This window comes from Strix aluco, chromosome 17 (assembly GCF_031877795.1).
Source record: "Strix aluco isolate bStrAlu1 chromosome 17, bStrAlu1.hap1, whole genome shotgun sequence".
Classification (NCBI taxonomy): Eukaryota; Metazoa; Chordata; class Aves; order Strigiformes; family Strigidae; genus Strix; species Strix aluco.
Window position 1 is genome coordinate 8,557,336 of NC_133947.1, and position 27,899 is coordinate 8,585,234.

The 27,899-nt window shown below is 41.7% G+C and overlaps 1 protein-coding gene across 1 annotated transcript in view; it reads left to right on the top strand.

The window, feature by feature from the left end:
- Positions 1 to 26,689, top strand: part of ATP9A (ATPase phospholipid transporting 9A (putative)) — a 64,902-nt gene extending 38,213 nt beyond the window's left edge. Inside the window, exons 15-28 of the mRNA XM_074843055.1 lie at positions 2,073 to 2,234; positions 7,675 to 7,767; positions 8,609 to 8,692; positions 10,667 to 10,837; positions 12,774 to 12,872; positions 13,158 to 13,247; positions 13,373 to 13,517; positions 14,026 to 14,090; positions 14,862 to 15,017; positions 16,388 to 16,452; positions 17,276 to 17,384; positions 18,666 to 18,723; positions 20,650 to 20,853; positions 21,980 to 26,689. Coding sequence (XP_074699156.1) covers positions 2,073 to 2,234; positions 7,675 to 7,767; positions 8,609 to 8,692; positions 10,667 to 10,837; positions 12,774 to 12,872; positions 13,158 to 13,247; positions 13,373 to 13,517; positions 14,026 to 14,090; positions 14,862 to 15,017; positions 16,388 to 16,452; positions 17,276 to 17,384; positions 18,666 to 18,723; positions 20,650 to 20,853; positions 21,980 to 22,116 — 1,638 coding nt within the window. The 3' untranslated portion in view covers positions 22,117 to 26,689. The remainder of the gene's footprint in view (positions 1 to 2,072; positions 2,235 to 7,674; positions 7,768 to 8,608; positions 8,693 to 10,666; positions 10,838 to 12,773; positions 12,873 to 13,157; positions 13,248 to 13,372; positions 13,518 to 14,025; positions 14,091 to 14,861; positions 15,018 to 16,387; positions 16,453 to 17,275; positions 17,385 to 18,665; positions 18,724 to 20,649; positions 20,854 to 21,979) is intronic.
- The last annotated feature ends 1,210 nt before the right edge of the window (positions 26,690 to 27,899 follow it).

A 27,899-nucleotide genomic window follows, 5' to 3' on the forward strand; every position in this document is an offset into this window, starting at 1 on the left:
TTCTTTCATTATTCTTCCCCTTCTATTGACATACCTTTTTGTGGTCTGGGGGCCATCTGAAATGACTGGCATTGCACAGTGCAATGCAGTTAGTTTGAAGCGTGTCACGTGCATGGCGTAGCACCTCTGATGTGTTGCTCATCCATTTGTTCCTCTGTGCGAAGCTTTTCTTTCAGGAGGTTTGAATGCTTCCTGATGTGGGATTTAAATGAGATGCTGGCAAGGAAGGAGGGAGGAAGTGTCTGTGAAAGAAAGTAGCAAAGGAGATGCTTTAACAGGCTGAGCTGAGAGCAGAGATTTGCCTGTATCCAGACATTTGCAGCTTACCAACACGGGCAACTCAACAGCCAGTGTCGCGCACACTGAACATCATGTAACATCATGCTGTGAAAAATTCTTGATAATTATTTATTAACCAGAATATTAGAAGCCCAAGCTCCATGTCTGCTCTGGGAGACTGTTAGGAGGATTATCTATCTGCACACTTTAATGCACCAAGGATGGCTTGAAGAAACTTTTGAAAAAGATAAGCTTGAAAGAGCCTTTGATTTGTTGTAATCTTTGTGAGCAAGCCTGCAAAAACTTGCTAATACTAAACCAAATATTGATTCAAATTGGTTTAAAGGTCTTTCAAGGCAAACCCAATTCAAGTAATTTTTTTTTTTATCTGGAGATTTAAGACTACTTTATGAAAGGAAAAGTTTATTTTAGGTTGTCTTTTAAGCATAATTGTGGATGAAAGGGAGCTGAGTTCACAGAAGATCCTCCAATTAGACCCAGTTGTATCAATTCATCTATAAAATCTTGACTCAATACAACTATTTATAGGTTCCATTTTTATCTGTATCTTATGCATGTGATTTCCCAAAGTAAATTCCATTTTTGTCTGAGGTATTTGTGGTCGCTTAAGGCAGTAAAGGCAGAACCTGAAAGACACAAGGGATAATTAACCTTCAAGTCAGCAGCAAACATGTGCCCAGCACTCTCATGCCTTTGCAAATGTCACTGTAAAATACTTCCAGTATTTTGTGTCTGTTTGCAGAAAGTATCCCTTGATCCTTTCTGGAGGCCAGTGATATATGGGCTCATGTCAGCTGCTGCTCCCATCCGTTACTGCCAAGACAGCTTCTAGAGTTAAACCTCCATATCTCAGCAGGCTCGATCTTAGATGGATGTGTCAGCTGAGGTGGGGATTCTGGGGGGATTGCCAGGGAAGCAAAATAAAGGCTTGTTCTTCAGTCATGACTCTGGTTGTAATCTAGTGAAGGCTTGTAAAGAATTCAATGTTGTAGGTCCTTAAATACTGGAAGCGGCAATCAAAATGATACCCACATAACTTCAATTAAACGAGTTCTGGTGTGTACCTTGAAAAATCTAGTGTTTGTTTTGTGTTTTTTGTTTTGGTCTTTTTTAATGTTTGGGCAGAGGGGTTCTCAGCTAAGAAGTGCCTGTGAGTCAGCCTTCAGCTGTCTTGCTGATGAGTACAGAGGTTGAAAGTTGCTGAATTGTTACTACCGGAGTACAACACAGAGCTCATTTTGTTTGTTTGCTTTTTTAATATGGATTTTTAATGTGCTGTGCATTAGTATTTTTGGCTTTGATATTGTAAATCCAGGGTGAATGTGTCATTTTGAATTCTTGATTTTATAAACAGCAAACTGGGAAACAGCACATTAAAAAGTAAATGTGTGTAAAGAGATTTACCTGATGTGCCCAAGCGGGGATTTGGCAGAGGGTACCTGCCTGCCCTTGCTGAAGGGTTGTGCTGCAGGATGTGGCAGTTGAAGGCGGGGAGCCAACTCCTGCTGCGAGTCTAGGCCAGCCTGGCAGCTGAACGGCACGGGAGCTGCCCAAACCCCACAAATACTGTTCGTAAACTTCTGACTTCAGGGAAAGCCCACTAGAAAGAGCCATATAGGAGCACCTGCATATATGAACGGATTCATTCTGTAGCACCATTAATGACTAATGAACTTATTTGCAGCCCCCACCCGATATCCCTTCCCCTCTGGTGCTCCTCAGGGGAGGTGTGGCATGGGCTGGTGGCCCTCACCGTGGCCTTCTCCCCTCAGGTGGCACTGGTACAGTGGACCGAGAGCGTGGGCTTAACGCTGGTCGGCAGAGACCAGTCCTCCGTGCAGCTGAGGACACCGGGTGGCCACATCCTGAACTTCACCATCCTCCAGATCTTTCCCTTCACTTACGAGAGCAAGCGCATGGGGATAATCGTTCGGGTAAGTGGCCTCGGGTAAGCTCCCGTGTCTTTGTGAATCTCCTGCTGGCACAAGGTGAAACATATAAAACATTTGCTCTCAGCTGTGCTGTTCTTCCTGGCTGAGTTTTGCAGTTTCTTCTACCTCAGGCTGTAAGCTGGTTCTCTGTTCTGCGCTAACAGCACCTCACCGCCTGTTATGTTTGGTGTTACATCCTTTTGCTTGGCCACGTTTGGCAGTAAGTCCTGCAGTGCCCTGGGACATCTTTAGTTTATTGATCTTTGGTCCCTTGCTCGAAGTAACGAAGGAGCCCAAGCTTCAGGCACTTGGGGGGGTGTGTGTCTGTCCAGAAGTTCCTGCCCATCTGGGCCTGTCCATGCCGCGGTCATGCTGGAAGAGCTGGGGGGACTTTATGGTGGACTGGAGCTGTGAGTCAACCCAGGTCACAAGTGCTTTCCCCCATCGGTGTCAGCCAGCAGCGGGAACCCAAGCAGGTTCGTGGGTCCAGCTTACAGGGCATCTCCAAAGCAGTTGTGCTGGTACAGCAGGGGGTGATGGAGATGGCAGCAAGTGGGAAGGAGGGAGGGCATCCTGGAATTATGCCACAACAAATACCTTTAGGATATTGTTAGTGGTTTTGTGAAAGTGCTCTCCAGATCTCTGGAGGCATCAAAAGTCCTCTCAGGCCCTGTGGAAGTAAAGGAGGAATCACTTGCAGCTGCAGGGGCCTGTGGAGATTTTTTTTTTTTTTTGGATCTGTTTAGCAGAGCCCGCAGCCATGCTGAGAACATAGTGTCATGAGCAGGGTTTGAAAATAGCTGAGTTAAGGTGAAAGGGTGCATTTGTGCAAGTACTTTTATCAGCAGCAGCAGGCACTGCACACGCTAAATACGTGCCCAGCTGAAATTGTATGCGTAGCTTGTGGCTTATATACAAATACAATATAAGATTGGACTCTCAGAAAAAATTACTTTAAAAAGAAAGAAGAAAGTGTGGGTGTTAAAAACAGTTGAGATCAGTTGTCACCATTATTATCATTAGTTTTTAAGATAGTGCTAGAGATTCAGTGTTAGTGAGAGAGACAAACGCAGCTATGGTGGGGCACTTCCATTTGCCTGCAAAGCAAACAAGGTGAAGCAGTCTGAATATTTCTTTTGGAGATAATTAAAACATCCTTGTTGCTTTTTACTGAGAATACAGACAGATAATTGGGACCAGGAATCTAAAATATGAATATGAAACCTATAATCCAGGGCAAGATATGATTTGCTGTATCATTTCATGAGATCTGCAGCTTTGTTATTTAGGGTGATGAGAATAGGTAAGATTGGTGGGTTTTTTCCTTTTTTTTTTTTACCCCCCCTTTGCTTTTCTTTTTCCTTCTTTTTACCCCTTCGTTTATTGTGTGGTAAAACTGGATTGCTGCATGCTTATTTTGGGGTATCTGGAAATAGGGTATAAAAGTATCTGCCTCATGTATTTGAAGTCACAACAGTAGGAGGAGTAGCCTTTGGTTTTGATTAGAAGCACTTGGGATAAATACTGCACATGTGGGCCTCATTGATAGCAGATTCATTTGGTCTGCTTTATTGGCTGATGTTTGGTAGCTTCACAAATCTCAACTTCTCTGGACCCTGGAGGAACATAGCCCCTGTCAGAAATGGCACCGTGACGGGATGATGTAAAATGGAGCAATGCGGTGTTTGTATTCAACAACAACAACAAATATTACGGAGAACTTCAGTATTCCTGTTAACAAGAGATTTGGTGATAAAGATGGAACTGTAATATGTGCATATGATTATTTTCTCAAACCTGTGGAGGACAAGCTGTGTTTAATGCAGATTGAAAACATTAAAGCTCTTGCAGATGGTTGTATTTGTGTTATCCTGAGTGTCACAGAACCATAGAAAGGTTTAGGTTGGAAGAGACCTTAAAAATCACGTAGTTCCAACCTCCCTGCCCTGGGCAGGGACACCTTCCACTAGCTCAGGTTGCTCAAAGCCCCGTCCAACCTGGCCTTGAACACTGCCAGGGAGGGGGCAGCCACAGCTTCTCTGGGCAACCTGTGCCAGTGTCTCACTGCTCTCATAGTGAGGAATTTCTTCCTTATATCTAATCTAAATCTACCCTCTTTCAGTTTAAAGCCCTCGTCCTATCGCTACATACCCTTGTAAAAAGTCCCTCTCCAGCTTTCTTGTAGGTCCCTTTTAGGTACTGGAAGGCTGCTATAAGGTCTGGACCTGGGTCTCCTGTTGCTCAAGGAACCGCTTTTAAGTTCTGGATCACATACCACAATATGGTGTAGGGGGGACAAATCTGTTTAAGTACAACAAATTTAAATTATTCAGATTATTTTTATAGTGAAAATGATGTGGAGACTTCAGGCAGCCTTTTCAAGATCTAGAATGAAAATTAGACGTAAAAGCAGGAGGACTGAACAACCTTCCTCCTCATTGCTTACTGTAAGTGCAAACTTTTCGTGAGAGCCTGTTTTATCAAAGGTATAGGAAGTGGGCTAACCGTTGAAGCCAGGGTCCGCTTCATTAAATTGTGTTTATATGCTCAGAGAAGTGGATGCCCTGAAATTTTCTCATTTAAGTGGATGAGTCCTCTTTTTTTTTTTTCTCCTTGATTTGAAGCTTACTCCTTTTAAATTATCTATTATCTACATTCTCCTCCATTAGGAAGAAAAAGTTTTCTATTTTGCCTTTCTGTATTTAGAATATTACTGCTGCCAAAACCAGCAAAACTCCCACTTGTGGTCAGTGGGAGCAATGTCAGGTGCAGATCCTCACTGTAAGTACTGTTAATAGAAGCACTGGCCCCTCCCTGTTGTGCTTGTTAATTGAGTGTCTTTATTTTGCAGCTATTGAGCTGCTGCTAAGCCACTAAAATCATCTCCCTGTATAGCCTGTGCAGAAGTAGGGTTTGAGTAGCAGATACTGGCTGCCTGGGTATTATTTTGCCATGTTCCTGTATACTCCAAAATAATATATTCAAGCAGTGTTTTATCTTTTTTTTTAAAAAAGAAGAGTTTATAAATAGGCAGTTGTTAAGTAAAATTTTCTTTTATTAAACGTACATGTATGCATGTGTAGGCACTCCATTTAGTTTTAATCCACAACTTGCAAGGTGCTTACCTCTTCCAGTGTATCTTCTAAAACTGTGCTGCTTGTTTAAAAATCAGAAATAAGGGGAGGGAAAGTAGCAATAAGTATCCAGAAGACAACAGACAGGGTGAGCAGGATAGGAGGGAGGGAGAAACTGCAGAAGAAACTGCGCTCAAGATTGTAGTGAGTAGAATTCAAATGGTAATATTTTCTGCTCAACTATACAGATATTGCCCATTCTTATAAACTGCAGTTTTTACAGCTAGCGGGAGCCATGGCAATCGTCTTGCCAGGCTTCCTGTACAATGTGGGTATAGAGTTTCAGCGATTCATGCGTCCAGCCCGGTAATGCTGTTACTGAAGTCCTTGGCAGACACAGCCATGTCCCCTGCTGGTCCTGTCCACTCTGGCTCCAATAAAAAGGTCTCCTTCAACACATGCCTTTTAGTAAATAAAGTAGTAGTTAATATTGAAAACAAGTAGCAGATGTTGCCTCATTTGGGATAATTTTGCAATATCTGCTTGTTTACTTGTGATCAACTGTCATTTCTGCAGCTGATTATTTCAGTTCTAAGAAGTCTTGTTCTACCAAAGCAGCCACTCTTCACCGTACTGTTTACCGACTTACCTTCTTCTTGAAAGAAGGCCTGTTTGTTTGACCACAATATTTTCCATTCTTCTTTTTCTTTGCATGTTTTTCCCCTTACCCATGTGGAATTATCTTTGTTGTAAAGCAAAGATAGTGCTATTGTCATATCGGGAATTGGAAGAAGCCTTTGAACCGTGGCCAGAGTCAGACCACGGTGGAAAAAGATGCCTCTCCAAAACAATATAACTGGCAAATCTCTGTGTAGATTTATAGTGTGATCTTACCATAATATGAGAACGCACTAACCTCCTATTGAACTCGGTGAGAGGAAATGACTAATGCAAGAAGATAGCTGATACAGTATTTATATTGGACAAAAAATCTAAACTATCTTAAGCCAGTTCTGCAGCACGGGAAGTGGAGTCTTTATTCAGTTTCCTACAGAGATGTTGTTAGACACTTTTTAATCAAATAATTTAATAGATAAACCTGTACCTTTGGCTACTGCCAAAAGCATGTTTTATTTAAGCAGATTCTAGTTGTTTTGGTAGAGTGACATGCATTTTTGCTTTGGGGATGTGGGCTGTGTGGGTATTGGTTCATGAAGGCTGGACATTTCAGGACGTTGAAGACCGTGCTTAAGATTAATTATAAGAACCTTCCTTGTGAATATCTCTATGAGCTTGGCGAAAATGTTCAGTAAAGGAATTTCATTATCCTTGACTGCTTCTTAATTTCCCTAGCAAAGGCACTTCTTTGTGTTTTAGTATCCACATCAGGTGCTGCTTTGTGTGTGTGTGTGTGTTATGGATGTAAACTCTGTTTTGCCAGTGCCACAGGACATTAGGGTTTTACCTACCGACTCAAACTCTTTGTGTGTGACAACCTTCATCACTAGTTTCTGTAATGACAGAACAGACTGACATATATATTAAATAGTGTGAGAATGAAAAGTGTCCACCGTGCTTTTCTTCAGCTTCTTTTTTTCCTAAAGTACTTTTCCCCCTTCATTCACAGCTGTCTATTTCCAGACCTTCCTGGGTTTTTTGGTTTTGCGTGTTAAGTTTATTTTCTTCCTATCCCTGGTGGCTATCTTGGTTTACAGAGCAGTTTGTTCCTTACTCATTGTTTTGTCTCCTTTGAGGAAATTGCCAGGGTTTCCATTAGCTTGTAATGCTAATAGCTGTGACCTCCTTAGGTATCTGCCTGGTTAGAAGGGATTTTTTAATTTGTAGTGATGTAAATATGCTTTGCTTGCAGCCTACAGATTACTTGTATCAGGTAAGGCAGGCAGCAATCTAACCTTTCTGCAGCAAGCATAAACTTTAAGTATGCTTATGCCATATAATGTAACAGAGTGGGTAAATTAGAGTGATTTTTACTCTATTAAGCTTCATGCATCTGTTTTATTGTTTCAGGTAAGTATGAAATAAATTTTCAAGGTGAGGGCTAGAGGTTATTCCGAAGGCACGCTCAGTCAGGATTGAGAGATGTCTGCATGGAGATGCCATGTTGCTGATGAAAAAGCTGATCATCCTTGTCTAAAGCATTAATTCCTGCTCTGAGTAACTAAGTTGCAATTGAATAAGCATCTCCTTTTGGCCCTGAGACAAGGTGCTGAGCCAGATGGACCTTCAGTGTGACCCAGTGCAGACATTTTTGTAACTGTTATGCAGAAAACTCATCACTTAGCTTGCTGAGGCCACTCCAAATATGCTAAGATTGGTCCAACTTAGACTCTTCTGTTTCTTATCTGCAGGATGAATCAACAGGAGAGATCACCTTCTATATGAAGGGGGCTGATGTGGTGATGGCTGGAATTGTGCAGTACAACGACTGGCTGGAAGAGGAGGTACAGGGCTGTCTCTCCTGCATACAGAGGGCTTTTCATGCGAGTGCTTTTCTCCTTCCAGGGCAACGCATGATAAAACTTGTCATTGTGGCAGAGTGGACATAACTGCTAAAGTATCTGCAAGCCAGAAGGTCACTGATCTTGGCAATTTGCTGGATTAGTCTTCAGCCAAATATATATGTAGTAACAAGGAAGTCAGGTGGCGAGTGCAACATATTTAGTGCAGAATAAGTCCTGTAAATAAAATGAATTTTGCTCAAAACTGATTGCCACTCAAGATCACCAAATTTGTCCTGGGCTTGTTCCTGTGTTTGGATTTATTTTAGATTGAAAGGTCTAATTTCAAAACTGCATTTGGCAGCTTCGTACTAGGATATGTTTGTCAGGTTAGTAGCAATGTTGACACAAGAGTTCATAGCAGTAGCTTCAGTTACTGATTCTTCCCACCCCCGAACCCTGGTGTTCAAAGAAATAGTAACACCTTGGTCTTATTTTAAATACTCGATGGCCAAAGGTGTGAAGTCTACAAATGAAAGGCTCGTGTCCTTTTACTTCAAGACAGAGAAAATTAAATCAATGGGGTTGTTTTTGCCACACTGGCATAGCAAAGAGGACATTTTTGCTCTGATCACTGGGATAGATTACAAACCATTGCAGATCTCCCTTTTTCCTTTCGGGTTTATCACACACTTTATCAGATGTTATAGACTCACTGGGGTTGCTCAGATGGGACGGTTATTTTCTTAACCCACTATCTTACATTGCTATCTCTGCAATGCTGTGCATAAATCATCTTACTTGAGATGCAGTTTATGGTTTACAATGTGATACTTCTTTTCAGTGTGGTAACATGGCTCGGGAAGGCCTGAGGGTTCTTGTTGTAGCCAAGAAGTCTCTGACAGAAGAGCAGTATCAAGACTTTGAAGTAAGTTTTTGTTTGTTTTTTTTTCCTTTGTTTTTAAACAAACAATCACTAAAGTGATTGTCACAGACCTCTTGTGATAATACCGCCTCTCATCTCCCTACTCCTTCTGCTAGAGTTGTCATTCTTCAATGTCTTGCTGTTCTCTTAATCAAAGTTGCTTTTTAAGTGATATGTATGAAACTGGATCCCAGCCAGGACCCTCGAAAACAGTTCCTGAATCCTGCCTTATAATCTTTTGTGGTTATAAATTCTACTAATATTCATCATTTGTTAGACAAGTTGGGTGTTTGTGTGAGGAAACGTGTTGGCTTTTAATTTTCATTATTGCATTCCGACATCAAGGGAACCTACAAACAACCAGACTATAACCCGGGCTCATGGAAACACAGGCTTCATGCATGAGGTTTGTCAGACGGATCTCTACACACAGCACTATTTTGCTTACCCCAGGCAGGCAAAATGTGAAGGAGAACTGTTTAGTTAGGTGCAGAGATGAGATAGTGTCAAGGCTTAGGATCCTCCATTGCCATTGTATGTAGATGAATTAGTTGCAGAAACCATGGTTAGACCTGTGCTGTGAGGGAGTCGCTTCCAGGCTTTCTGCAGGTGTCACTTCAGCAGCTGCTGTGCATTTGTGTGCACAAGGACGCACTGTGCGCCGTGCTGCCCAGCTGGAACGGGACAGGCATGAAACAGCAAAAACTTCCCAGAATATTTTCTGCCTTATTCACAGAATCACAAAATCAATTGGTTGGAAAAGACCTTGAAGATCATCTAGTCCAACCATCAACCTAACACTGACAATTCCCAACTGCACCATATCCCTCAGTGCTCTGTCAACCCAACTCTTAAACCCTTCCAGGGATGGGGACTCCACCACTGCCCTGGGCAGCCCATTCCAATGCCCAACAACCCCTTCTGGAAAGAAATGCTTCCAGATATCCAGTCTAAACCTTCCCTGGTGCAACTTGAGGCCATTCCCTCTTGTCCTATTGCTTGTTACTTCATTAAAGAGACTCATCCCCAGCTCTCTGCAACCTCCTTTCAGGTAGCTGTAGAGGGCGATGAGGTCTCCCCTCAGCCTCCTCTTCTCCAGACTAAACAACCCCAGTTCCCTCAGCCACTCTTTGTACAACCTGTGCTCCAGACCCTTCACCAGCTTCGTTGCCCTTCTCTGGACACACTCAAGTCATTCAATGTCCTTTTTGTAGTGAGGGGCCCAAAACTGAACCCAGTAATCGAGGTGCGGCCTCACCAGTGCCGAGTACAGGGGTAAGATCACTTCCCTGTCCCTGCTGGTCACACTATTTCTGATACAAGCCAGGATACCATTGGCCTTCTGGGCCACCTGGGCACACTGCTGGCTCATGTTCAGCTGGCTGTCAATCAACACCCCCAGGTCCCTCTCTGACTGGCAGCTCTCCAGCCACTCCTCCCCAAGCCTGTAGCGCTGCTGGGGGTTGTTGTGGCCCAAGTGCAGAACCCGGCATTTGGCCTTATTGAAACTCCTCCAGTTGCCCTCAGCCCATTGTTCCAGCCTGTCCAGATCCCTCTGCAGAGCCTCCCTACCCTCGAGCCGATCAACACTCCCACCCAACTTGGTGTCATCTGCAAACTGACTGAGGGTGCACTCAATCCCATTGTCTAGATTATCAATAAAGATGTTAAACATGAGTGGCCCCAAAACCAAGCCCTGGGGGACACCACTCATGACCAGCCGCCAACCGGATTTAACTCCGTTCACCACCACTCTTTGGGCCTGGCCGTCCAGCCAGTTTTTTACCCAGCAAAGCCTGTGCCCATCCAAGCTGTGAGCAGCCTGTTTCTGTAACATGCACCTTGTGTTTGCTAGTGACTACAGGTGGCATCCCTGAATGACAGTTGACAGAGGGAAGTTAACTGGTTAACCTTGTATTCCACAAAAGTGCAAGCTGGCTGTGCAAGTGACAGTGGCTGTGTCTTCTCTGTCCTCAGGCACGCTACGTCCAGGCGAAGCTCAGTGTGCACGACCGCTCCCTGAAGGTAGCCACAGTCATCGAGAGCCTGGAAATGGAGATGGAGCTGCTGTGTCTCACCGGCGTGGAGGATCAGCTGCAGACGGACGTCAGACCCACTCTGGAGACGCTGAGAAATGCTGGCATTAAGGTCTGCTTAACCTAATGCTACTCCTAGCAGGAACACTTAGACCCTCAAGAGTATGTGGCACTGTCCTACAGATAGTAAATTAAGACAGTTTGGGGACCCTGTCAAGATAAACATTTCACCACGTGGCCTTTGTGAGTGGAAACAGTGGGGCTGGCCGATGCATTTTAAAGATCGCTTTGGGAAAAAAACAGGCTGGAAATAGTAAATGTTAACTAAACATGTGAATGCATGTCACTTTGGTGCTTTTCTTCCCCTAACATGCTCTGGCTCCTCCTGCAGAGAAACTGAACGTGTAGGCAGGAGAGTAGCTACAGGAGACTTTTGGGCAACTGTTTCCTTCAGATTTGCATGAAACAAGACTGGTTTGGACATACTTGGTGCACGAAGTCCCGTTGAGGCTGTGAATATACATGTTTTCAGTAGCCACTAGAGGGGGTCTGAGCCAAGAGAATCAGGGACTGGACGGTTTTTTTTTCCAGCTTTCTGGGTTCCGGCATCCTAAGACTCAGACACCTATGGCCTGAGCTGTGCTCAGCGGTGAGGGAACCGGTGTGATGCCTCCATAGTTTCTCTCTCTGAAAACTTGTAAGTCAGATCCTGGACTTGCAAAAGGGGAAGGAAAAAAAAAAAAAAAGACTGAAAAAATCTCAAAAACATTCAGATTTGGGCAAGAAAAGTAGGTAAGAGGTTCTCGTTGTGGTTTCTCTGCTTTAAGTAGCAAAGTGAGCAAAAATCTTGAGCCATGCTGTGAATCCAAAGCAGGGCTGTATGTTTTGGATTTAGGTAGGAAGTGGAATTCAAGGCTTAGGACAAGCTTCCAAAAGTGCTTTCTGTTTGGAGCCATCCCTGTAAACAGCAGGAACTTCAGCAGAGAGTGAGATGAGTGGAATCAGACAGAGCTTCTCAGCAGCACTGTGGGTTTCTCCCCCTGCGGCATAGTCCTGGCCAGTTATTCCAGAGCTGTTTCATTTTTTCTCTTCACCTTGGCTGGAGTTGGTGTCAGGGTGTGGAGCGTGTTGTCACACAGCGAGTGCGGCGCTTCTGAGCACTCCTTGCAATGGTATGTTCGTTAGGGTATTGCATGCAAGAAGTAAATCAAGAGTGAAGGCAGTCTTGTAATTCATTACAGGGACCATCTTGTTAAGATCAAATCTCTTTCCAACCTCAGATTATTAAACAAATAAGTGAGTCTTTGTGTGTGTTTTGGTTTTTTGTTGTTTTGTTGGGGGTTTTTTTAAAGTTTGTTAAATATTCTTGGGTGGTGTCTTGAAAGAATAAAAACACCAGTGGAAAAAAAAAAACAAACTCTGATATATTTACACTGTTGAGGGAATTCCCTGACAGATTATAACTGGGTATTGCTGCTGAGTATTGTTGCTGACATTGCTTTCTAATGCCCCCCCTCACCAGCACAAAATAAAAGGAGCAGTGTATATTTAAAAAAAAAAAAAAACCCAACTAAAAAAAACCCCAACCAACCAACTTACTCTGTTCCAGACGCACACATCAGCAGTGAGCTAACCCCAGTTGCATCATCCACATTTCAGGCAGGGCCATGAGGGATCTTTCTGCGGCAGGGCCTGCTTATTTCAGCGTACAAGAAATAGCTGGGGTGGGACACATTAACACACGCATACACATTCTTTAGCTTGCATTTTGTGGGTTTATCAGCAGAATCTTGAAATATTGCAGGTGGGAAAAATATTATACATAGTTTGTAACTTCTTTTGCATTTCAGCCTCTTTAAAAGCTTTGCTTCCTTTCATCTGTGGGAATTTTCTTGTATGTTTTAAAATAGGGCTTTTTTAGAAGAATAATTTATATATGTATTCTAACAGTCCTTTTATATGCCTGAACTGGCAGGTGGTACTTCTAGATGTCCTGCAGACGTGATTGTTAAGTTTTGTGTTTAATACATAAAGTATTTGGATTTTAGGTGTGGATGCTGACAGGGGATAAGTTAGAGACAGCCACGTGTACAGCCAAGAACGCACATTTGGTGACACGGACACAGGACATCCATATATTCAGACTAGTGAGTAGCACCCATGTACCCCTCTCTCAAGACTTTTTTGGGACCCCAAATTCTGGGACAGGAGGGGTGCTGAGATCACAACTGTTTTCCAGCAGTAGACCCAGAATATTTTTTATTCTTTTGACCCAGCTTTCTATCCCCTGAATTTTTGTTTATCTGACTGTGTGCTCTGAATAACTCAGTGTGCTGCCTGTCCATATTACTTTTGCTCCCTCTGAGACTGTTTCTTTCTTTTTTTCACCCCCATGAAGCAAACCCTTCCTCAGTTGCCATCTTTTTCCCCAGGTGACTAACCGTGGAGAAGCCCATCTAGAGCTGAACGCCTTCCGCCGGAAACACGACTGTGCTCTTGTTATTTCTGGCGACTCGCTGGAGGTAGGTTCCAAGTGCCTCAGGCTGTTCAGGAACAGCCCCAACACACTGTGGCTGAATTCACATTTTTTTTGAAAGAAACTTTCATAGCACAGACATAGGTGACACTTCTGGCCTCTGTCAATTAGATGTGTCTGAAATACTACGAGTATGAGTTCATGGAGCTGGCTTGCCAGTGCCCTGCCGTCGTGTGCTGCAGATGCGCTCCAACGCAGAAGGCCCAGATCGTGCGATTGCTCCAGGAAAGGACTGGCAAACTCACCTGTGCAGTAGGTAAGGGACTATGGGAGGAGTTAGAGAGGAGTGACCATGAGGATAGTGTATTTACTACTGCTTTTTTTGAGTGAATAGTCCCATGTCATAACACCTAGAGATGGTGAGTTAGGGACCAGTGGTTTTGTGGGATGATTGAGAAGATGAAATTTTGCATGTGGAAACTTCAATGACAAACTATTCATAAATATTTGGGGTGGTATCTTTGCAAAACTAAAGCTTGAACTTGATCAAATAAAGTGCCGTTGTTAATCTGTGAACTTTGTTTCAGCATTGTAGGTATAATGGTACACCTACAAGTCAGATAAAATTATCAGTGGACCTGTGGGTCTATTAAAAGCAAAACAAAACTTCTTAAGAATTTAAATTCATGATTTCTATTTAAAATCTTGCTTTTGTTGATAGGGTTAAATGTTTCTTCTAATATTGCAGTCTGTGCAGATGCCTTCAGGGTTGCAAGTTGCCCCTGTTGCTTAACTACCAGTGTCGTTTGTGCTCTGACCTGCAGGTGATGGAGGGAATGATGTTAGCATGATTCAGGAGGCTGACTGTGGTGTTGGAGTTGAAGGAAAGGTGAGATTACCTCGTGTTTAATAAGACTTTCTATGACAATTCAGGAGCTAGTTCGCAAGTAACTCTTAAATGAATCCGCAAATTTGTGCAAGAAAGTGAGAAGCTTCCACAAGAATAATCATCAGACCAATAGCCTTATCATGAAAAATAATTTGGCTGTAAAGGAGACTACTGTTTAACAACGTTCAAGTTCATTATTTGGTTCTTGGCAGATTTCCTGAATTTGGACCCTTGTGGTTGGTTGTGGGGTTTTTGATCATGCATAAATGCTCCAAATGCTGAAGTTATAACTACTCTGATAACGCATACCCTACATGTACAATTAAGAACTGTTTATATTAGTTTAGAAAGCAAACTCTGGGTTAGAGCTCTGGTTCCTGCATGTGGAGCTGCTTGGAGCAACAAGGCTGGATTTGGCGGCAGTGGAAAGACTCTGCTTGCAGTGAGCCAAAACATTAAAACTGAACTTTTGAGACTGTAAATTTCAGTTCAAAGCTGACTTGATATGAGTGTCACGTTAACATGCGTGTTGTGAATCATAATCCAGAGGGTTGCTTAGAATTGGAGGCCAGGGTTCAAATGGGAATTCTCCTCATATTTTTGCTCTTTGCTTAAAAGCCACGGTGGAAGGCAGAAGTGCTGAGGTAATACTCTCTCCACCTAATGTATTGCAAATTCTCTTGGAAATTCTGTCAGTGATAACTAAATAACAAAACGGTATTTCTTTGTTTCCAATAATGAAATTATATTTTTACGTGCTTTTCTACACAGGAAGGAAAACAGGCATCACTTGCAGCCGATTTCTCTATCACTCAGTTTAAACATCTGGGTCGTTTACTAATGGTGCATGGAAGGAACAGTTACAAACGGTCTGCAGCTCTCAGTCAGTTTGTAATCCACAGGAGCCTGTGCATCAGTACAATGCAGGTAAATGGACTGTCCTGAGGGCTTTTCCAAAGGAGAGGTGAAAAAGCCAAATGAAAAAGTAAAGGTTCTGTGTTTCATTTTGGATGCAACTATCTCTTCTGAAAATTTTCATGGATTGGAACTTGAGGTTGTTACTTTGATGTGAAAACAAATAAGAAAGTTCCTGGTATTGGACAAACAGGTTCTGCCTTTGAAAACACTGCTTTCATGCTCCATGTCATCATCGCTGTCGTTTAGTAATGCTAGGAAATACTGAAAAATTTGAAGCAGAGCGATACTCTCAAGGACTCTGCTGAGTAAGTGCACTTATTTTCAGGTGTGTTTTAACTTCAGTTTCACTGTTTGAAGGCCTTACTTAAGCAACTGAGGAGGACCTGGCTCAGACCCTGATGAGGTTACCGAAAGCTGGGTCTGGCATGCTGTGGAGTGTTCGCGGGAGCTGTGCCGCGAAGGCTGCTGCAGCACGTATGAACCTTCCCAAGTACTCAGCAGCTCGCTGCAGCAACGTGGAGGCGGTCTGTTCCCCTCCATTTCAAAGGGAACCTTAGAAACAGATTTGGTATTCACAAAATTTATGTTGCTCATGTGTGCAGAGCCTCAGTGTAAGAAAAATGCAATTGCCAGTTGGCAGGGAGAATTAAAAGAGATCTTAAGAGTTCATGAGCCAAATTGTGTTCTTAGCTGTGGTGACTTGAGTAAAAGTTACAGTTAAGGACAGAGGTTACTCTTCAGGAGTTGCATTTCCACACCATAGTGTACTGATATATTCCTTAATACTAAGTATTTTTTTGGTAAGTTACTTTATATTTTTGAGAAGGCTGGTTCCGCCCTCTCCCCTTTTTAGTATAAACACGTTGGAGACGGATGCGTGGAGACGAAAGGTTCAAACTCGGGTGACAGTAGAGCTTACTGGGCAGCTGAAAACAAGAACAGAAAACAAACCTGTAACTTCTGACAAAAAGAAAATAAATAAATGAACTTACTGGAGTTTGTATGAGTGAGTGTTAACTCTTTTTATGTTGTGAAGGCATCATCCAGGCATAAACAAGTATGCACCTGTTCTTCACAACATCTGGATGGCTTTGATCAAACCAGTGGGCTTTAGAGGAAACTCTTCATGTTCTTTTCTATGGAATTACATTACAAAAAGTTTTCCAAGTCCAGCTCTCCAGTGTTTGCTATTAAACATAGCTTTCATCCAAGGTTTGTGTAGGAATAAAAAGGGTTGATATTACATTCTTTTGTCTTCATTTCAGGAATTTGGAGAACCCACTGCAAGTATGTTCCAGTTTGAACAGAGTATATTTTTAAGCTGTTACTTTTACTGCAGTATCTTAATGCCTGAAAAGCTTATTTCTTTTCTTTTCTAGGCTGTTTTCTCATCAGTATTTTACTTTGCTTCAGTTCCTCTCTACCAAGGCTTTCTCATCATTGGGTAAGAGCTCACATTTTACTAATAGTGTGGAAAACCTGTGCTTAATGAATAGATTTGGACTAATTAACATGCAAGGCATGCACATCTCCACTCTGCGTGTTTCACAACACTGCTTCAGAAGATGGATGTGATCCTTGTCCCCCTTCTCCTCTGCGCTGAGCAAAGCCACTGAAGCAGTGCAAACACTTGTAGAAACCTTTCCAAAAGGACAGTTTGTCACATTCAGAACATGAGAAGCAAGCTGTCCTCCAGAACTGTTCCTTCGATCCTAGTAAAAGTCAGAGGGACAGTCGTCATGCTCTGGTGCTTGTGCAGCAGTGAGAGCCAGTGCCCAGCTCCTGACAGTGTCAGAAAGGGGGGACAAGCCAACCTTTTCAACAGGAGGAATCAGCTCCTATCTAAAATATACTGGGATTGTACTTGTAATACCATGATTTTATAGACTTTCAAGCACATAATTAAAAAACAAACAGTAAATTCATCCCCATTGCCTTCTGATGCAAACAGGATCAAGCCTGAACTGTAGAACCAACTTTGGGGTGGGGACAGGTCTGTCCTTGGCTCCATTAATAAGTCTATAACACCAGCTACAATACTTGAACCAGTCATCTGCGTATGAGTGATCCTAATCAAAAGCCATTCAAAAAGCAAATCCTAGAGGTTTTTCCTATATGCAAAACTCTGTTGTGTTCCATTTGCAAGTTTTTATAATTCATACATCATTTGGCACTTCAAGAATACTTTCTTTGCTTTCTGAAGACTAGCATTTCTGTTTGCTCATCTACACCTTTGATAATTTACTGGTCTTCTACCTTCTTCCCAGATACTCCACAATTTACACGATGTTTCCAGTGTTTTCACTAGTCCTGGACAAGGATGTTAAATCTGAAGTTGCAATGTTGTACCCAGAGCTCTACAAAGATCTTCTTAAGGTGTGGGAGACTCTTTGTTTGTCTGTTTCGGTTTAAGGCAAGATCCCCGTCTTGATTTGAAACACTCTAAATGTGTAAAGTCAAATATATGATCGGTAGATACAGAACTTTATCATGCATTTTCAAGCAAAATTGTTTTAAAGGCAAATTTAAATTAACAGATACAACCAGATTTCCTGGCAGTTTGTTATTGAATGCTACATGAAATGCAATTTATTAAAAACGGCTGGGGAAATAGAAGTTCCATTCTGTGGGAAATTCTAAGGATTTAATATTACAGATTTGTTCCAAAATAAAGGGGAAAGAGAAATTGTCGGGGATTTGGCACTATCCTGAAACCAGAAAAGAGGATGGGGGGAAGGGATATACTCATTTGATGGAGGGAGGAGGTTATCATGTAGTTTCTTGAACAGAAATTTGCCTTGAGGATGATCTAAAGAGACCTAAAGGTTTGGTTGCTGTGTCATTTTTGTAGCTTTAGCATGAAAGTCAGGTCCTTTTCCTTAAACAAAGAAAACTTTATTTGATATTTACCATAGAAATATCAGGAAGGTAAATAATTGTCTTAGGTTATTTTTTTTTTTTCCTGGAAAATTTTTTGAATAACTGGGGTATGCAGACTGAGAACATCTTTCTTAATTGAAGGAAGGGGTGGACTGAGTCTTCAACAGATCCTTTCCCTCAAGGATTTCTGTTAAACAGATACTCTGAGAGGCAAAGTCTGTTTTTCCAACAGCCTGAATAAGTCTCCATCTGGTTTCACTTGTATGTTGTCTCTTATGTCATAAACCACTAATTCTCCAACCATCCTTAGGCCTGGTCTAAACATAGGGGTTTTTTGTACTGGTATAGCTGTGTTGGCTGAAGATGCTTTTTTAAAAACCTATCTGCCTTCAATATGATGGTGATTTGTGTGTGTGTGTGTCTAGAAATACAATATTAATATATTCATATATGTGTGTATACACACATCTTATATTTCACAGTACAGTGACTAAACTCATGAGAGATCTTTGCATTGAATTAATTGTGTGTGCAGTAAGGATGAGGTTGTACTGTACTGTGCAAGCAGTGAGCTTCCACAGTCCCAGGCCTCCTTTGTGCATCATGAAAAATGAGAATAGAGACAGTACCTCAGGGTTGGTTGATTTGTTTTGTTTTCTCTCCAAATCGCCTTCAGCTTCTCTTTTATTAATTGCTGGGTTGATCTGTAAGTGAATGTTCATAAAAGAAAACCCCAATGGAGCTTTGTCTTTTCTTTTTTCTTCACCCCCACCCCAGGGACGACCGTTATCATACAAAACATTTTTAATATGGGTCTTAATAAGCATCTATCAAGGTAAGATATCAACTTCTGCTTGTGCATTTAGATGTTTTAATGAGTACAGAATACCTAATTTTTTGTATTGCAAGAAGTTAAGTAAGGCATGAAGTGAATTTAGCAATGCACCCTTGGGATAATAAGTAAATATTTTTTTGTCTCTGAGAATGTTGGTAGCATTACCAAAGGAAGAAAATATCTAAAACTAAATATTGGCAGCAACTGGTCAACCCTGTCATAAACAGCAATGTAGAAGTACAAAGCATCGTGTCTCTTCCCATTGGGACCATCCTTCGGAATTTTATGCAAGTTCCTTTCAGTGCTTTAATTGCTCTATCTGTAAAGTAGAGCTTGTGACTCTTCTTTCGAAAAAGGTTTTCAAACCTATAGGTTATACAGGTTATTAAGTCAGCATGCAACATATGGAGTCTGTAGCTTTGTGTATTTTATCTAAACCCTGTCTACTAGAAGTGGCAAAAGTTCTGTTTACTTCGTAGCCATCTGTAATGAAGGACTAGAGTAGAGCTCAGGTTCTTGATCATATCCCATACACTCTAATTAGGTTGCTAAAACAGTTAAGCAAATGCCTTAATTACAATGCATCCATTTTCTAAAAGTGGACATAATTGAGGTATGTGTCTAAGAAGGTCCTTTATTTTGTCCTTTTTTTTAATCAGATAACCTCAAACTAGAATACTTTATGTAAGTGTTTAATTAGGGAATCTTTGAAAACATGCAAGTAATGTGGAGCTGTAAAGCTAAAGTGGCAATATAATTTTGTGACAAATTTTCTTGTTTTCTAGAACTCCTTTATAAACAAGAGTCAGAATAAATGTTCCAAAATAAGCAGATAATTATTACTGATTTAATTGATATTACCATCCTCGGTAGGGAGTGAATCCAAGAATATAAAATCTCTGTTAGCATTATCTTCTGAAATCTAATACAGTAGAACCCTACGACAGGGATAATGGTCTTCTGGTGCTGTATAAATATGATGGCAAAGCCAAGGCATTTATAGAAAACTCACAAGTGGTGGAAAGCTAAAGCCAGAGGGTGATGCATTGAGGGAAAGATTTCTTCTTGAGCTAAGACCACTATCTGGTTACAATATTTGGTTAAAGTGACTTCACTTCTGATGTGCTAAATAACTAGAAAACAGCAGGCCAAACAATTGGGCTAGTTGCTAGCAGAGATGAGCCTGACCGAAAACTTGAGCAGTCCGAGACTTTGGAAAGTTCACAGCTGGATTTGAACTCTGTGGCTCAAGCTCTAGTCACTTGCAGGTTTTCCCTTCCGAAACTAGCCTAGTGTGATGGATGTTGGTGCGGATTACTCATGCTGCTAACATGAGTTATTTGTGCAGGTGGCCGTGCAGGGCGTTGTGAGCATTCCCTGGCTAGCCAGAATAGGAGCATGAAACAATGCATCATTAACAGAGCTTAATATGTACTCCTTTTGGGGGGAAGTGTAAAGGGGAGAAGTCTTGGCCAAAGCAGTGCAAAGAGAAGTTACCTTCTATCCACTGAGCTTTTCAACACCTTGCTTCCATCTGGGCACTGAGGCAATGCAGTAGGTCTTAGAAATATTTGATATCTTTTTGCTTCTGAGTAGTGACCAACTGCTTTTCTGGGAGGATAGAGTTTCGTGATGTTAGAAATCTCCAGTTGCCAAAATAGCGTGTATTAATTTCCAATCTCCATGTGTCTATGAATATGATAGACTGTTATAAAAGTCTGGGCACCTTTGCTGTAACTTTTCCCTGTCTTCTCATCAGTTCTGTCTCCTAAATAGTAACTGATTCATTGTCATTACATTCATCAGGTTTCATGAAAAACAGTCTCAAGGCATGACTATGTTTCAGCCTTTCCAAGACCTAGCAGTGGGTTTTAGAGCTTTGACTGGTGTTTGAATAAAATACCCAAATGTTCCGTTCCCTTGCAGGTAGCATCATCATGTATGGAGCACTTCTCCTCTTTGAATCCGAATTTGTCCACATTGTTGCCATTTCCTTCACATCCTTGATTCTCACCGAGTTACTGATGGTGGCATTGACAATCCAGACGTGGCACTGGCTCATGATAGTGGCTGAGCTGCTCAGTCTCTCTTGCTACATAGCTTCTCTGGTCTTCTTACATGAGTTCATTGGTAAGGTTAAATGCCTTTTCTCCAGTCAGTTTATAACCTGAGTAGTCACAGGACCATAAAGAGCTGAACTGAGCTTAAAGGCTTTTGATGAAGCCAACAATAATTACAATAGCAGTGGTTATGACCAGATTAAGCTCTGTTTGATTTGAAGGTACTTGAAAGATATTTTATGGTTCCTTCTCATAGCAAAATGCTACAGGAGGTAGAGGTTGTCAGTTGACTGTGTGCTGCCCAGTAAATCTCATCTGTACTTTGAGCTCCACCACGTATCAACTGTCAAATGTAACAGAGGTCTTTATTTCTATATGGGAACTGAACTTCAGATGACAGATGGAAGCCTCTGTTGTTGGTTTGAAAGATTTCATCTTTTAACTGGGTGAAGGAGCTGCCTCCTAAAACTTCCCTTATTTTATCTGCTTCATGAGGGCCCTTCTCTTGTGGGTTTGGTTGTTGGGTTTTTTTAGTTGCCTGAAACAGAGCTAATCCTTTTCCCTAACTAAAGGAAAAAAGGGTGAGGAATTCCAGATTCCCCCAGTAGCTGTCCAGTTGCAAGTATCAGATCCTTAGGGTTTGTTCCAGTGTTCGTTCAGGAGCCACAAGATGTCACTACTTCTTCCATAAAGCTCTTTGCTAACTCTGAAGACAATGAGGGTAACTTCCCAATGGGCTAGATCTGTATCTCTTGCATATGGGTATACCAGCTCCATTTTGAATGATGCTTCAACTATTTTTGCAAAGATTGTGAGGTGTTATAACTCAATCAAGAGATGTGTTTTCTGGACTGCCAGCAGCAGAGGATAGCTCCTAGAGTCAGAGGACTAGTAGTCCATTTAAAGAAAGCTTAGTATTACCAGGAGATGCATAGCCCTGTTTCAGATGGGGTACGTATGGGCACTTGCCTGTGAGGAGTTGCATGCCTTACTGAAACATGCTGTGCAGAAAGCTGTATCTTTTGTGGAAGAGAAGGGCAGAAGTATGAGGACCCAGGTATCTTATGGGCTTTGAACTTGAATGTGGAGAAGGTGAGGCAGTTCAAGAAGCGTTGGTAGGTTGAATTGCTTTTCTGCACCTCTTCCCAGAATTTGCTGCCCACCTTCATTGACTTTGTGCTCTTTTCTTTATACAGATGTTTACTTTATTGCAACTTTGTCATTCTTGTGGAAAGTGACCGTCATCACTCTGGTGAGCTGCCTTCCCCTCTACGTCCTGAAGTACCTGAGACGAAGGTTTTCTCCCCCAAGCTATTCGAAGCTTACGTCCTAGGGCTGCTGTCCTTGCACATCAGAGACAAATATTGCACATGGCTGAGAGACAAAATCATGTAGTTGTTACTATAATGAATACGTCCGATATTTGCATAAGGATCATGTGGTAATCTCTTACATGCTGCTTTATTGAAAAAGACTTCACAACTATCGTGAGCGGGAACCTAACAATAAAAGGGAGGTTTTTGAGGGTGGAGGCACTTGTTAGTTCACCCGGTTCTTGTCACTTTTGTTCAACTTAACTGGGGTCAAATACACATAACTGCGATGATGATGATGGGGTTTCTCATGCATGGTTAAAAGTATCTGAAGGTTGCTAACTGACCCTGGAATTCACATTTGATAAATTTAAGTTACTTTTTGAAATAAGTATTTAAGTTACTTTTTGAAGTAAGTGGGTGCTGTTCCTTGCATTGTCTTATGTTGGTTTATATTATTTATCTTTTTGATTCAAGTAGTTAAATTCTTTTTACATCTTGGAAATCCCTTAACATAGGTGATGCACTATACTGCTGACAGCTGATTCCTGATTTATGGCATGCTGTTTCCATAATGGGGCTCCAGCATGTCGGTTCTACACACTTGAGAATCTGAGTGTATTTGAGATTTTCCTTCAGTTGAAATGTGGTCACGCTAGTGATTTTTGAGGTATCCAGCCATTGATAAACACAGAGAAATGGTAGTCCAAAATGAAGAAATTCAGTTTTGTTTACCTTTTGGGCTTCCTGTTAAAAGGAGCTGGTGACATAATAGCTTTACTCTGTATTTGTTTGTATAGGAGAAAATTATCTAAACTAAAGCAAATCCTCTTTGGGAAAGAAATTTGCAGTTGATCAGACTTGAAATGTGTCGACAACGTGAGAGGAGACTCGTAGTGTTCTGTAGACAATGTGGCAGACGTGTCTTGAATCCTTGGAGACTGAAAGGAGAGGTCATGGAGCTGCTACTCCTTACAGTTACACGAAATCTGTTTCCTGTTAGGGTGAAACTGTGAAGATGAGCTGCAAATAAGCTGAGGCACTCCTAGGTGGATGTTGTTCATGACATGCTCCTGTGGGGAGGCAGTTTTTGAAAACCTTGCACTTGCTTTGCTCTAAAACCCAAACTCGAATCACAGGAGGCATTAGGCTTCAGGCTCATGTGCAGAGCAAATTTATGTACTTATTTTTAATTTTCAAAAATTAAACTCAATGAATTCTGTTTTTAGAATAAGCATTGGCCTGCATTATAATACTGTGAGGAGAGCAACATGTACTTAGGCTGCTCAGGATAAGGACAGAGGGTTACAGGAACCTTTTACATTTGGGTTCACGCATCAAACATGGATGAGCAGTGGTAGCCATCCTCATCTAATGGCTGTTTAGTCTGTGCTAAATTAGTTGCTTGCTGTCTCATTCCCACATCATAAAAACCACTGTCGGAGCTGGCAGTGCTTGGCGCCGTTGTTGGCTGGCTGCACAGAGGGACTGGGAACACCAGAGCCTGAGCTCCCTTCTCCCCTCTCAAGGCAGCCCTTCCAGGTCAGGGCAGCCACACTGGTGTGAGGAGCAGAAGCTCCTTGGTTGTCTCTGTGCCAGTCTGAACCTCTTTAGTGGACTGCCAGCTTCTGTTGCCATTGCTACAGGCATTCCACTGTTGCAAGCAGCACAATGCTGCATTAGAAGGTCTGATGTGAAAACCAGTGGAAAATGGGAGTGCTGTTCAAAAAGAGCTGGAGTCTGTGTTCACCCATAGTGGTACATCTTGAATTTTCAGATGTAAGATAGCTGTGGCTTGTGTGGCTGATGTGGTAATTGCTCCAGGGAATGTTTTGCACAACCTGACCTGCCTTCCTTGCTCTCAGTTCCTGTGAGTAAATATCAAAGAGGCGGGGAAGCAAGTTCAGAAGATGTAGGGAAAAATTGGATGTGCTTCATAATGCATGTGGCTCGAGGTGAGAGGAAGGTGCAAGTCTGTATGACCTTGTTGTTACTTCATGTGGGGGAAACCCTTTTAATTTAGAAAATTATGTTTCAAAATCCTTCAGGAATGAGAACAGCAAATGCTCTTTAACTCATTGGGCATTTTTTTATGCCAGTCTTCTGATTATGCTCTTGTCTGAAGTCTGGATACATAGCAACCACCTTCAGAAACAACCTATTGGCTAAGGAAAGCTAATTCTTAGCATTTACCTTTTCATAATATTTTGGAATTTGCCTTTTTACTTCTCTTCTAATTTTTCTAAAAATAATAATAATAAACATTATTTGACACGTGTTCATGTTGGGAAGGGCCCTAGAAGCCCAACATTCTCAGTGATTTGTCTCACAGAGGAAAAGCAGTGCCTGAACAGCCCGTTTGCAGGGGAGTTGGGCTAATCGCCTTTTGTGAGTTATGCCACTTTGCCAAAAAGATACTTCATGTTGTCTTTATCGTGACTTGCTACAGCTCCTGGATAGTATAGTGTTGGCCGTGCAGGTGTTCTGGAGTCCCCAGTCAGCATTTAAGTAGATTTAAATACAAGAATCAAGAATTTATTTCGGCCACTTCTTATGACTGAGAAGCCCAGTCCCTCTTGTCTGTTGGCAAACACATCGCAGTACGCATCTTTGTGAAGCGCTGTCCCTATCTAGTGTGTATTAGTAGTTAAATGTTCTGCAAGAATAACAGTGCCACGCTACTGTATGTAAATATTTGAGACGTATATATGGTAGAATTCACTGTTTCCTGAAGTCAATACAGTTTACACTGAGTGGACCATATTTGCAAAATATTAGCTTACACCGAGAAAGGGAGTGAATTGTGATTTTGGTTTTATTTATTGAGTCATAACTTTAATAAGGAAGACATATTTAGTGGAATTGATAGTAATCTATAGCTGTGGTTTGGGGTGCGAATTATGTTCCTTTGCAGCTAGTTTTTTTGCACAAGGTTGTAAATCCAGGAAGTAATTTCTGTCTGGGTATACACTGCATTTTTTTAAAACAATCAGAAAATTAAAACTGCCATCTAACAGCAGGAAAGAGGAATGATTGTTGTATTTTTCAAGTTTAGCACTTTATGTCTGCAATCTATTTCTCTTAAGTTATTTAAAAAATGTTTTTAAAAGCAAAGTTTAATACATATGTTCATACTTACTGTACATTTGAATAAATGGATTATCTGCTGGAAATTTAATTTAATCTTTTTCCTCTAGTATGCTCATAATTTGTGCTTATTGGAAGTGAAGCATTGTTTTCTTCTTCTGTGTAGTATCTTGTTTGTAGCCTTACTTAGTGTGCTTCCTATTCTTTTTTTGTTGAGGTTTATGTACTGTAGCAGTTCATATAACTTGTGTACTTTGGGACTATGCTCCAAGTGATGCTGTAGGGTAGCGGTGTGTGTCTCTCACTGTGCTCTCGCCTCCCATGGCTGCTTTAGGGAAGCCAACGCTCTGTGCTCTGCTGCTGCAGTGGTTAGTTAACATGGAGGTTTTGTGACATGCACTGTTCTCTTCTTGCACCTCTGCAGTAATTCCAGGTGTGTCACAATCCTCTTAAATTTTTTTTTTTAAACTCTGTATTTGTTTCCTCCATAGAGCTTGTCCTGTTCATCTTTGCAAACATTTGTCTTGCTCAGCTCATAGTGCAATTGAAAAGCAACATTCTTTATTCAACAGCAGCAGCTTAAATCTGTGCAGGGTCTTATCAAAACTGGGCTGAGGAGTGATGAGTGACATCCCTGGTGTCCCCTTGGTGTTGAGAACTACATGCTGAGAGCTACAGCTGTGGCTGGACCAAACTGAGCAGCACCAAAGGCGTTTTTCTGTGGTCTACTGAACTATCACAATTAAACGCCGTGACAACCTCTCTCGTTCTCTGCCCCTGCTGAGGAAAATTTTGCTACAGTTGAGCTGAGTTTGTCATGAAGCCCCAGAGAGTTAGATGTGTGAATCCCTAAAGCTGGTCTTTTGGCTTTATCTTTTGAAGAAAGCTGCTGCACCATCTGATGCATCATAAATCCTTGGTTTGCACAAGCTGTGCTCTAAACCAGGTATGTGAAGTACTATTGCATGCAGCTCGCTGTCACAAGGTCTTTGCACACAACTGTTTTGGATGGGGTTTAACTCATCTCCACAGTTGCTGAGGCCAGTCCAGTGCCCACTAAAATCTTCAGTGTGAGCTGGATGGGCTCTTTATTTTTTTTATTTATTATTAATGATTTCAAAATTAATACAATGTTTGATTTGCATGAAATCCTGGGTTCTACAGCTTTGCCAATATGGTCCATTATTACTGCCTACTACAATTTGTGTACTTATATGCCTTTGAGAACATTTTTAATTGTTAAAATTGTTAAAAAATAAATGTTAATTTAATTTAATTTTTAATTGGGAAAATGGATTCTGGTGTCAAAATTATATTTACTGTGATGCCGATGTTTTGTACCTGTCATCTAGTTAAACAATGTGTAAATACTCTTGATTCAAGAGAAATATGAATGCCGGTTATTTATTGTTTTGTGGAGTTACATGTTGCAGATGTGTAAGAACTTAAAAGGGAATGTTGTAAAACAAGGTGGAAAAATAAATTTTATGCAACTTCTTTACTTCATCCATGTACCCATGTATGATGTACCTGAGTTAGTCCTGCCGTGATCCGTTCAAGATGTGTTTTGTCAGAATTGTAAGTATACCGGTTAAGTTGCATTGTGGCCCTTTAACTTGTCTGCGTGGGAAATGCATATCTGAGTAATGGTCAGTGCTTTATGCTGATCAGTGTAGACCTGCTTCATTAATTTTTTTGTTATAAACAGTTTTGTAACAGTCTTAACAGGAAGGGGTTTTTTTGGGGGGGCAGGTTTTGATTGTTGGTTTGGGTTTTTTTTAAGGTATTGGTGTAAGCTTTTGCTGCCCTTCCCTTTTAGTGACTTCTTGCAGAGTTGTTTTCTGCAAGTCATCACTGCAGTTTAATGGTGTGGATGAGCTTGGTGGAGTGCAGAAGCTGCTGTGGGGCACAGCCGGCTGCTGACCCCGCTGCCGTCGTGCCACCGCTCCGGCCAGAGGCCCCGGCTGCTCTGACCGCCAGGTGGAACTTCAGCCCAGGCTGCCGCTTCGCCGCTGCCTTCGCTGCAACCAGGGAGTCCCAGAGTACCCAACTGTCCCAAGGACTTTTAAACAAGCCCTCTAATTTGTAAATTCAGTTTCAAGAGACTCAGTTCATTCAGGAAGGTTTTGGTCAAATTGTCTTTGCAGTTTTTGGTTCAACCGCCGTTAGGGAGAAGGTCGTTGTTCCTGCTGGTACCCGCTGCTGCGAACAGGAGAAAGTCTTTCGTTTGAAACATATATGCTGCTCTTGGAAAAGCGATGATGCAATAGCATTAGGAACAGCTATTTTTGGAATGTTCTCATCACTTGAACGTTAGATTAAGTAACTGGCTCAGCACAACAGCAGTCCCAGGGCTAGGGCTCGCTGCCCCACTTCTGGGTCAGAAATGGGAGGGGGAGACAGGAGTTTAACACTGAATATTCTCCACAGGGGAAACTTCAATAACATTGATTAAGAACACAGTACAACAGTTTTCTACCAAAAAATGTAACAGAGCCATAAAAATTCTCTCTCAAAAAAAAAAAAAATTGGATAAAGTAAAACTATGACTTGGGAGACTATTTAACTGAAGCAGTGATAAACTATTCCTCAGATCATTAAACATATATTGAAGTTTTTCTTTTAGAGTCTATCAGATGCAGATGCCAGCACCTTAAACCTTTTTCATTATTAACTTTTTTGTATAAAACAGTTAATGCAAATATTAAATGAACAA